General features: G+C 42.1%; 1 protein-coding gene across 1 annotated transcript in view; it reads right to left on the bottom strand.

Moving 5' to 3' along the window:
- Nucleotides 1-12,405, bottom strand: part of LOC139388131 (rho guanine nucleotide exchange factor TIAM1-like) — a 182,737-nt gene that overhangs the window by 62,851 nt on the left and 107,481 nt on the right. The window contains exons 14-16 of the mRNA XM_071134712.1: nt 12,063-12,167; nt 4,524-4,605; nt 1,748-1,834 (exon numbers count right to left, since the gene is read on the bottom strand). Of these exons, the coding sequence (XP_070990813.1) occupies nt 1,748-1,834; nt 4,524-4,605; nt 12,063-12,167 (274 nt within the window). The remainder of the gene's footprint in view (nt 1-1,747; nt 1,835-4,523; nt 4,606-12,062; nt 12,168-12,405) is intronic.

The following is a 12,405-nucleotide window of genomic DNA, read 5'->3' as shown; positions in this document are numbered from 1 at the left end:
TCTCTCCTTTTCCTTCTTCCCTCTCTCCTTTTCCTTCTTCCCTCTCTCCTTTTCCTTATTCCCTCTCTCCTTTTCCTTCTTCCCTCTCTCCTTTTCCCTCTCTCCCTCTCTCCTTTTCCTTCTTCCCTCTCTCCTTTTCCCTCTCTCCCTCTCTCCTTTTCCTTCTTCCCTCTCTCCTTTTCCCTCTCTCCCTCTCTCCTTTTCCTTCTTCCCTCTCTCCTTTTCCTTCTTCCCTCTCTACTTTTTTTCCAACTGCTGTAGGATTAACTCAAGCTCTAGACAGATAAGGAAAAAGAAGCTTCCTTTCTTGCCTCCTTCCTTGAAGCAACCACTAATCCGAACACCGTAAGCAGTATGTAGTGTGGTGGACACCTGGTCTTTTCCTATCCACTAACACATAGACCGACGGTTACCTGAACAAAGGAAAGAAGAATGTATTGTATTGGACAAAGCCCTTTGATTGACTGGCTCTAGTCCCGCCTCCTTTCACCAACCGTGTCTGCGCAGTCCTAATTGGTAATTAACAATCAAATAGCCAGCCAATTAGAATCGATTAAATCAAATTATGCATAATTGGACTGTGAAAAGCAGTCTTGGATTTCTGACTGCTCTTGCCTCTGTCCCGATGCAGGATCCTGTTTTGCTCAGTAAAGTAGACTCCCATGGTGCAACAGCAGGATTGTGGGTTCAATTCGCCCCTGGGGGGCCCCCTCATACACTTATAAGTGTTTGCACTACATTAAGTTTCTTTGTATGAAAGTGGCATGTCTAAATACTACATAGAAGAGGACAGACACCCAGGCCAGTCGGTAGGGAGGTTATAATGACTGTCTGAGCGAATAAAACAGAATATACACACGTTGTTATTACTGTAGCAGCGAGCGTCCCTATAGGGCCAGACGTCAATCTCAATTCACATCCCTTCCGATAGAAGCAGTGCTATGGCTGGAATAATGCACTGAGAATGAACAGGCTTTGGAGTGCAGACACACCCTCAAAGCCTACCATTAATCCTTTCTCATTGCCATTCAAGCTCTGAACACACACACACACACACACACACACACACACACACACACACACACACACACACACACACACACGGCCCGAAGGCGTGACCCAGTTGTCTGAGATGTGTATATGTCAGTTGTAGAGAGAGAGTCTCTGTTGGACAAAGAGGGTTATCGCCCCTCTAGCTCTACGTGTGTTTAATGATGTCACAGAGAGACGTGGGGCTATTTGTCCAGCACTGGCCTGGTTTCCTAACACACCCTCTGGTCTTTCATGCTTTCGAATTGCCCTTCTCACACACACACACACACACACACACACCCTCAGGCCTACCACTAGTGCATTACCATTCATTCTCCTGAACACAAACACTCTCTCTCCCTCACACACACACACTCCATCGCATGCTCTACTTAAATATTTTCAAAATGTATTTTAGTATTGTCTCTCTGCCAGAAGGTCTCTATATTTCTGACTTCTCCGTGGAGAATAAGTCATAGAGCCTCCAGCTAGCCACTGCTAGCATAATTTATAACGCCAAAGCGATAGATTCCAGCCAGCCACTGCTAGCATCATTTACAATGCTAATGCGTTAGATTCCAGCTAGCCACGAGAGATAAGGGGCCTATCTGCAGCACGTCTAAGAGGGGTCGTGTACATGTACTACTAAGGTTAGAGAAACAAGCTTTCAACCGGACGGTTGTCGGTTTGATTTTCAGGTGTGTGTTTTTTGTACCTTTAGCAGAAGCCAGTCCTCCTGCATTCACTTCAGTGATATGGAGCTGCTGAGTCCCCTCCTCGTCCACTACTGCTATGGAGAAACCTGGAGAGAGATTTAGTTTATCAGGGTACCCAATAGCTTAGTGCACATGCAGGAGCTACTCTTCCTGGGGTATAAATATATTATAAACATAAAAAAACGTAGAAATACATGACAAAGTACAGAACAGTTATAGACAAGGACATTACATTAGAATAAAATAGTTACTCTTTACACACAAGAGTTAAAATACTATTTACACACTATTCATATATGCAGATCCAGTCAAAGTTTGGACACACCTCCTCATTCCAGGGTTTTTCTTTATTTTTTAAAAACTATTTTCTACATTGTAGAATAATCGTGAAGACATCAAAACTATGAAATAACACATATGGAATCATGTCGTAACCAAAACAAGTGTTAAACAAATCAGAATGTATATTTTAGATTCTTCAAAGTAGCCACCCTTTTGCCTTGACGACAGCTTTGCACACTCTTGGAATTCTCTCAACCAGCTCAACCTGGAATGCTTTTCCAACAGGCGTGTCCAAACTTTTGACTGGTACTGTACATATTCACATGTCTAAATCTGTTTTTGGTTTGAGTACTGTGAAGAAACCCATAATGGCATGCCTGGTGGGGTATTTATGTCTGCTTAAACTGTTTGCAAATAGATTATACAAGTGGTTAAGAATTTTCAAGACACAAATGTTTCTTAAAAAGATTAGAAGATAAGTAGTCTCTTTTCTCCTCAACCCTCAACCAGGAAAGACTATCATGCATGTTGTTGATGTCAGTTCTGTGTGTGTAGTCATAGGCGAGGCGTGCTGCTCCGTTTTGAGCTACAACATTGCTAGGACTTTCTTTGCTGCACTTGACCGTATTACCAGACAGTAATCAAGATGGGAAAATACTAGAGTCTGAATAACTAGTACAGTTGATCTTTGTGTCAGAAACACAGAGCGTCTTTTTATAAAAAACATACCTCTCCCCATCTTCACGATGTTGTCAATATGACTTGACCATGACAGCTGACCATTCAGTGTTACTCCTAGGAGTTCAGCTTCAACCTGACCATGTTTACATCACCTGCCATCACATTGTGACTTGACCATGACAGCTGACCATTCAGTGTTACTCCTAGGAGTTCAGCTTCAACCTGACCATGTTTACATCACCTGCCATCACATTGTGACTTGACCATGACAGCTGACCATTCAGTGTTACTCCTAGGAGTTCAGCTTCAACCTGACCATGTTTACATCACCTGCCATCACATTGTGACTTGACCATGACAGCTGACCATTCAGTGTTTCTCCTAGGAGTTCCTCCTCTTTAACTTGTTCAATGGTCCTTTATACACAACTCCAGTTTGAGGTTTAGGTCTAAGAGAATGTTTTGAACCAAATACTGTGCTTTTAGTTGTAGATGTATTTAATAAGACTAGTTCATTGTTAATGATCCATTCTGACACTGACTGTGACACCTTACTAAGAGTCTCAGTGAGCTCACTGGTTGTAGGTGCTGATGTGTAGAGTACAGCAATCATCAGAATACATAGTCATTTTAGCTTCTTCTTGTAACACCAGTGGCAAATCATTAGTCAATATTAGAGAAGAGTAACGGCCCAAGGCAACTGCCCTGAGGGACGTATCTGATGTTCAGAGAAGCTTCCCGTAAAGAACATTCTCTGGGTTCTATTGGCTAATTAACTCTCCAACCATGTGATGGCAGGTGATGTAAAGCCAAAGCAAGTGAGTTTCTTCAATAACAGGTTGTGATCAATAACATCAAAGGCTGCACTGAAATCTAACAATATCATCTCATTATCAATTTATTTTTAGCCAATCATCAGTCATCTGAGTCAGTGCAGTACAAGTTGAGTGCCCTTCTCTATATGCATGCTGAAAGTCAGTAGTTAACTTGTTCTCTGAAAAATAGCATTTTATTTGTTCAAACAAAATCAGTTTACGAAGATCAGGCCGCAAGCTGATTGGTTGGTTGTTAGAGCCAGTAAAAAAGGTTCCTTACTATGTTTAGGTAGTGAAATTACTTTAGCTTCCTTCCACAACTGTGGACACACACACCTTTAGGCTTTGGTTAAAGGCATAGCAAATACGGGTGACTATACAGTCGGCTACCTTTCTCAATAGTTTACCATCTAGGTCGTCTATACCTGGTGGTAATACAGTCTGCTACCATTCTCTATAGGTTCCCATCAAGGTCGTCTATACCTGAAGGCTTATCATTATTGATGGATAACAGTTTCTCATCAAGGTCGTCTATACCAGAAGACTTATCATTATTGATGGATAACAGTTTCTCATCAAGGTCGTCTATACCCGAAGGCTTATCATTATTGATGGATAACAGTTTCTCATCAAGGTCGTCTATACCTGAAGGCTTATCATTATTGATGGATAACAGTTTCTCATCAAGGTCGTCTATACCTGAAGGCTTATCATTATTGATGGATAACAGTTTCTCATCAAGGTCGTCTAAACCCGAAGGCTTATCATTATTGATGGGAAACAGGTTCTCTAACACTAACTTGACCAAATTCATTATTAGATTTTCAATACACAAATATGACGGTTCACTTGTTACCGTTTCACTTCAGAGTTTTGCCCACTTTTACTAGTGGGGTGTCTGGCTACATCAGAAAGAAATGAGCTTCAGACAACTGCAATGAACGATGGAGATTGGGGAGTCACAAAACCTCTAAACCAATCAACTGAGCAAGACCTACCGTATCCCAACGTGCAGGACTCAGCTTTGTCGAAGCGGATCAGCTTGGTGGTTTTGGGACATATTTCAATCTCTTTGTAGAGCTGCAGAAAAAGGAGGATACAATCAGTCTCATCGTCGTACTGGACATCATGACGTAGTCCTGCCCTGAGACTTCACTCTCACCATCAAGATGTTGGTTTCTCCCGTGGGAGACCAGGGTTCAAATCCTTCCCGTGACACATGTATAGCTGGTAATTTGTACTCCTCAAAAACTGCTTTGGCCCATTGAGTTTAAGCCCAGGCATTAGCTCAGGGAGCCAACGCAATTATTGGGGTGTCAGTGAAGGTTACACATCATGTTAGGTTAGTTCAGCAAACCATCTGTATTAGAGATCTGTATATGAGATCATGTTAGATATCTGTATAAGAGATCACGTTAGATATCTGTATTAGAGATCTGTATTAAAGATCACGTTAGATATCTGTATTATAAATCATGTTATACAGAGCATTCGGAAAGTATTTAGACCCCGTGACATTTTCCACAATTTGTTACGTTACAGCCGTATTCTAAAATGGATTAAATAGATTTCTCCCCCTCATTAATCTACACACAATACCTCATAATGACATCACAATACCCCATAATGACATCACAATACCTCATATTGACAAAGCAAAAAGTGGTTTTTCGATTTTTTTGCAAATGTATTAAAATAAAAAACTAAAATATCAATTTAACATAAGTTTTCAAACCCTTTAACTCAGTACTTTGTTGAAGCACCTTTGGCAGTGATTACAGCCTCAAGTCTTCTTGGGTGTACCACTACACACTTGGCACACCTGTATTTGGGGAGTTTCTCCCATTCTTCTCTGCAGATACTCTCAAGCTCTGTCAGGTCGGATGGGGAGCGTCGCTGCACAGCTATTTTCAGGTCTCTCCAGAGATGTTCGATCAAGTTCAAGTCTGGGCTCTGGCTGGGCCACTCAAGGACATTCAGAGACTTGTCCCGAAGCCACTCCTGCATTGTCTCTAGAGCAGGTTTTCATCAACTATTTCTCTGTACTTTGCTCCGTTCATCTTTCCTTCGATCCTGACAAGTTTCCCAGTCCCTGCCGCTGAAAAACATCCCCACAGCATGATGCTGCCTCCACCATGCTTCACCGTAAGGATGGTGTCATGTTCCCTCCAGACGTGATGCTTGGCTTTCAGACCAAAAGATTCACTATTGGTTTCATCAGACCAGAGAATATGGTTTCTCATGGTCTGAGAGACTTTAGACAAGCGTTCTGTTACGTGCCTTTTACTGCAAAGTAGCTTTCGTCTGGCCAATCTACCATAAATGACTGATTAGTGGAGTGCTGCAGAGATGGTTGTCCTTCTGGAAGGTTCTCCCATCTCCACAGAGGAACTCTGGAGCTCTGTCAGAGTGACCATCCGGTTCTTGGACACCTCCCTGACCAAGGCCCGACTCCACAGATTGTCTCCTGTCTTGGAGCTCTACGGACAATCCCTACGACCTCACGGCTTGTTTTTTTGCTCTGACATGCACTGTCAACTTATATAAACAGGTGTGTGCCTTTCCAAATCACGTCCAATCAATTGAATTCACTACAGGTGGAAACATCTCAAGGATGGTCAATGGAAACAGGATGCAACTGAGCGAAGGGTTGGAATACGTAATATGTAAATACGTAATATGTAAATACGTAATATGTAAATACGTAATATGTAAATACGTAATATGTAAATACGTAGTATGTAAATACGTAATATGTAAATACACAATATGTAAATACGCAATATGTAAATACGTAATATGTAAATACGTTTATTTCATGTTTTTATTATTTTTTATACATTTGTCATTTTAAGTAGTAATTAAGTGTAGATTGATGAAGATTTTTTATTTATTTAATCTATTTCAGAATAAGGCTGTAATGTAACAAAATATGGAGAAAGGGAAGGGGTGTGAATACTTTACGCTGTATGTGCTAGAGATCAGATCTGTGTTAGAGATCATAGATGGTCGTTAAATGTCTCAGCGTCTCAACATCACCACAAGCAATCTTACCGATTGCGTTTCAGAGTTTAACAGTCGGAAAGCTATGACCTCAAATCCCATATCAAGTATTTTCTAGAACAACTAGACTCTGATGTGGCCATGCTTCACAGCATTCCAGTTTTTAACGACCCTAACCTCACCCCAAACCCTACACCCCAAAAACAAAGAGTGTGTGTATTTGCCCAGCAAGTTTCGTTAACGTTACCTTTGACCTTTGACCTCTTAGTGCCCCCAGCAGTGGCATGCATGTGAACACACAGCTGTGTGTATGAATACCCAAACTGAAACAGTAGCCTAGTGTGTTTATGAATACACAGACTGAAACAGTAGCCTAGTGTGTTTAAGTCACCATGGATAAATGCTAATGTCACATTACAGAGAGTGTGAGGGAGAGAGAGAGAGAGAGAGAGATGGAGAGAGAGAGAGAGAGAGAGAGAGAGAGAAGGGAGAGAGAGGGGGAGAGAGAGAGGGTAGAGAAAGAGAGAGAGATGGGGAGAGAGAGAGAAGGGAGAGAGAGAGAGATGGAGGAAGATAGAGAGAGATAGGGAGAGATGGAGGAAGAGAGTGAGCGAGAGAGAGAGAGAGTAGGGAGAGAGAGAGATGGAGAGAGAGATGGATGGAGCGGGAGAGATGGAGGAAGATAGAGAGAGATAGGGAGAGATGGAGGAAGAGAGTGAGCGAGAGAGAGAGAGATGAGGGAGAGAGAGCAATGGAGAGAGGGATGGATGGAGGAAGAGAGTGAGCGAGTGAGAGAGAGGGATGGATGGATGGAAAGACAGAGGAAGAGAGAGATGGAAATCATCTGCATTATAGACATTTCCTCAGTGAAAACAATGTACTGAGCAAATATCAAATAGATTTTTACCAAATTTACCACATATTCACCCCACACACCCTTTATTTATTTAACTAAGTCAGTTAAGAACAAACAATGCTTAGGAACAGCGGGTTAACTGCCTTGTTGAGGGGCAAAATGACTGATCTTTACCTTGTCAGCTCAGGGATTCGAACTAGCAACCTTTCGGTTAATGGCCCAACACTCTAAACACTAGGCTACTCTGCCGCCTCTACACTCTAAACACTAGGCTACTCTGCCGCCTCTACACTCTAAACACTAGGCTACTCTGCCGCCTCTACACTCTAACCACTAGGCTACCTGCCGCCTCTACACTCTAACCACTAGGCTACTCTGCCGCCCCTACACTCTAACCACTAGGCTACCTGCCGCCTCTACACTCTAACCACTAGGCTACCTGCCGCCTCTACACTCTAACCACTAGGCTACTCTGCCGCCTCTACACTCTAACCACTAGGCTACTCTGCCGCCCGAATTGACAAACAAACAAACCAAAACAAAGGCAAATTCTTCTCATGCTTTGTTGATTTCAAAAAAGCCTTCGACTAAATTTGGCATGAGGGTCTGCTATACGAATGGATGGAAAGTGCCCAGGCCCTGACAGACCTGGACCCTGACAGACCTGGGCCCTGACAGACCTGGGCCCTGACAGACCTGGGCCCTGACAGACCTGGGCCCTGACAGACCTGGGCCCTGACAGACCTGGGCCCTGACAGACCTAGAAAATAATGGTGCTCCAAAATAGGTCCAGTTGCCATGACAACTACAAATACAAATTCCATCTTGACATCGTTGCCCTACAGCAGTGGTTACCAAACTTTTTATAGTCACGGATCGCTTCAAACATTCAACCTCCAGCTGCGTACCCCCTCTAGCACTAGAGTCAGCACATCATCTCAAATGTTGTTTTTTTGCCATCATTGTAAGCTTGCCACACACACACAATAGAAGAGTCCCCTAAGCATGCTAGTCCTGGGGCTTTGTTCACAAACACAAACATCCCACAGAGCCCCAGGACAGCAACACAATTAGACGCAACCAAATCATGAGAAAACAAAAAGATAATTACTTCACACATTGGAAAGAATTTACAAAAAACAGAATAAACTAGAATGCTATTTGGCCCTACACAGAGAGTACACAGCGGCAGAATACCTGACCACTCTGACTGACCCAAAAATGAAGGAAAGCTTTGACTATGTACAGACTCAGTGAGCATAGCCTTGCTATTGAGAAAGGACGCCAAAGGCAGACCTGGCTTTCAAGAGAAGACAGGCTATGTGCACACCGCCCACAAAATAAGGTGGAAACTCAGCTGCACTTCCTAACCTCCTGCCAAATATATGACCATATTAGAGACACCTAATATTGAAGTCGGAAGTTTACATACACCTCAGCCAAATGCATTTAAACTCAGTTTTTCACAATTCCTGACATTTAATCCTAGTAAAAATTCCTTGTCTTACGTCAGTTAGGATCACCACTTTATTTTAAGAATGTGAAATGTCAGAATAATAGTAGAGAGAATGATTTATTTCAGCTTTTATTTATTTCATCACATTCCCATTGGGCCAGAAGGTTACAGTCACTGAATAAGTATTTGTTAGCATTACCTTTAAATTGTTTAACTTGGGTCAAACGTTTCCGGTAGCCTTCCACAAGCTTCCCGCAATAAGTTGGGAGAATTTTGGCCCATTCCTCCTGACAGAGCCGGTGTAACTGAGTCAGGTTTGTGGGCCTCCTTGCTCGCACATGCTTTTTCAGATCTGCCCACACATTTTCTATGGGATTGAGGTCAGGGCTTTGTGATGGCCACTCCAATACCTTGACTTCGTTGTCCTTAAGCCATTTTGCCACAACTTTGGAAGAATGCTTGGGGTCATTGCCCATTTGGAAGACCCATTTGCGACCAAGCTTTAACTTCCTGACTGATGTCTTGAGATGTTGCTTCAATATATCCACATAATTTTCCTGCCTCATGATGCCATCTATTTTGTGAAGTGCACCAGTCCCTCCTGCATTAAAGAACCCCCACAACATGATGCTGCCACCCCCGTGCTTCACGGTTGGGATGGTATTCTTTGGCTTGCAAGCCTCCCCCTTTTTCCTCCAAACATAACGATGGTCATTATGGCCAAACAGTTCTATTTTTGTTTCAGACCAGAGGACATTTCTCCAAAATGCACGATCTTTGTCCCCATGTGCAGTTGCAGACTGTAGTCTGGCTTTTTAATGGCAGTTTTGGAGCAGTGGCTTCTTTCTTGCTGAGCGTCCTTTCAGGTTATGTCGCTATAGGACTCGTTTTACTGTGAATATAGATACTTTTGTACCTGTTTCCGCCAGCATCTTCACAATGTCCTTTGCTGTTGTTCTGGGATTGATTTACACTTTTCACACCAAAGTACGTACATCTCTAGGAGACAAAACGCGTCTCCTTCCTGAGTGGTATGACGGCTGCGTGGTCCCATGGTACTATTGTTTGTACAAATGAACGTGGTACCTTCAGGTGTTTGGAAATTGCTCCCAAGGATGAACCAGACTTGTGAAGGTCTCCGATTTTTTTTACGAGGTCTTGGCTGATTTCTTTTGATGCTCCCATGATGTCAAGCGAAGAGGCACTGAATTTGAAGGTAGGCCTTGAAATACATCCACAGGTACACCTCCAATTGACTCAAATTATGTCAATTAGCCTATCAGAAGCTTCTAAAGCCATGACATCATTTTCTGGAATTTTCTTTTCCAAGCTGTTTAAAGGCAGTCAACTTAGTGTATGTAAACTTCTGACCCACTGGAATTGTGATACACTGAATTATAAGTGAAACAATCTGACTGTAAACAATTAATGGAAAAATTACTTGTGTCATGGAAATAGTAGATGTAGTAGATGTCCTAACCGACTTGCCAAAACTATAGTTTGTTAACAAGAAATTTGTGGAGTGGTTGAAAAACTTGTTTTAATTAATGACTGTATGTATGACTGTATGTAAACTTCATACTTCAACTCTGATCACACTGACGCCAAAATATTTCTAAAACAAATCCAAATGTGATAAACTCCCATATCTATTGGATGAAATACCACCCCCGTGAAGCATGGAGGAGGAGGTGTGATGGTGTGGGGGTGCTTTGCAGGTGACACTGTAAGAGGCACATTATTTATAATTCAAGGAACACTTAACCAGCATGGCTACCACATCATTCTGCATCCCATCTGGTTTGTGCTTAGCTGGACTATCATTTGTTTTTCAACAGGACAATAAACCAACACACCTCCAGGCTGTGTAAGGGCTATATGACCAACAAGGAGAGTGATGGAGTGCTACATCAGATGATGTGTCCTCCACAATCACACGACCTCAACCCAATTGAGATGGTTTCGGATGAGTTGGACCGCAGAGAAGGAAAAGCAGCCAACAAGTGCTCAGCATATGTGGGAACTCCTTTAAGACTGTTGGAAAAAGCATTCCAGGTGAAGCTGGTTGAGAGAATGCCAAGATTGTGCAAAGCTGTCATCAAGGAAAAAGGTGGCTACTTTGAAGAATTTTAAATAAAAAATATATTTTGATTTGTTTAACACTTTTTTGGTTACTACAGTATTCCATATGTGTTACTTCATAGTTTTGATGTCTTCACTATTATTCTACAATGTAGAAAATAGTCAAAACAAAGAAAAATCCTATTTATTTTTACAAATTTGTAACCCATTTTTGTTGTAGACACAAAACTATCTTCCACAGGTTACCTTCAGACAAGTCCTATGACACTTGTGGGGGTCGTAGAGTCTCCCCTTTCCATTGAGGGGTCATAATAGTTTTGCAGGACATACCGTTCGAACGCTACAGACGTTTTCTCGAAAAGTCAGACTTTCGGGACGTGTCATGGTCTGATAAACCCTGCTCACCACAGAGGTGTCATGGGTCATGGTCTGATAAACCCTGCTCACCACATACGTGTCATGGTCTGATAAACCCTGCTCACCACAGAGGTGTCATGGTCTGATAAACCCTGCTCACCACAGATATGTCATGGTCTGATAAACCCTGCTCACCACAGATGTGTCATGGTCTGATAAACCCTGCTCACCACATACGTGTCATGGTCTAATAAACCCTGCTCACCACAGAGGTGTCATGGTTTGATAAACCCCCCAATTTAAAAAAAAAATTATGTTATTTAGATTCGACTTTAAAAATAAAAAAACGACTATACTTATCATAGTGATTCAGGAGTAACATTGAAACTGAATAATACCAACATTAGACAACTATAACGAAAACCCTGAAATTGCTGAAATAAGTAAATAAAATCATTAATGAGAGAATAGCTAGATTAACTGATAATACAAATAGCAGTGAGAATAAATAACACCAAGTGAGAGGGCACTATTTTGCAAAAGAGACAACAAAAATTTAACACCACCTTTTCACGTGTGGAAAATAATATTTTTCACATGTGAAAAAACAAATTAGCATTTTCAAATGTGAACAAATTAATTAGCATTTTCACAATGTGAAAAAACTGCATGTGGTTTTTCCATAAGGGTACCATGTTGAATAGGTTTATTTATGAAAAATAACAGCACAGTGTCTGTTTGCGTATCCTATTTAACCAACATATTCCTTCTATTCTCCCTCACCAGATCAGAGATGTCTTCTTCCATTTTGGGAACATATAGCAGCAGCTGATCCTCTACACACACCTTCAGACGCAGGTAGAAGTTAGACGAGTCCAGTTTATGGGCCTAGGGATGGAGAGGTAGAAGTTAAACGGGTCGAGAGAGAGCGAGAGTGAGTGAGAGAGAGCGAGAGTGAGAGAGAGAGAGAGAGAGGGGAGAGAGAGCGAGAAAGAGAGAGAGAGCGCGCGCGAGAGAGAGAGAGAGAGATAGAGAGAGAGAGAGAGAGAAAAACAGAGACAGAGAGAAACAGAGACAGAGAGAGAGAGAGAAACAGAGACAGAGACAGAGAGAGAGAGAGAGAGAG

Source organism: Oncorhynchus clarkii, chromosome 29 (assembly GCF_045791955.1).
Source record: "Oncorhynchus clarkii lewisi isolate Uvic-CL-2024 chromosome 29, UVic_Ocla_1.0, whole genome shotgun sequence".
NCBI classification, from domain to species: Eukaryota; Metazoa; Chordata; class Actinopteri; order Salmoniformes; family Salmonidae; genus Oncorhynchus; species Oncorhynchus clarkii.
This window is presented reverse-complemented; position numbering and strand designations above follow the sequence as displayed.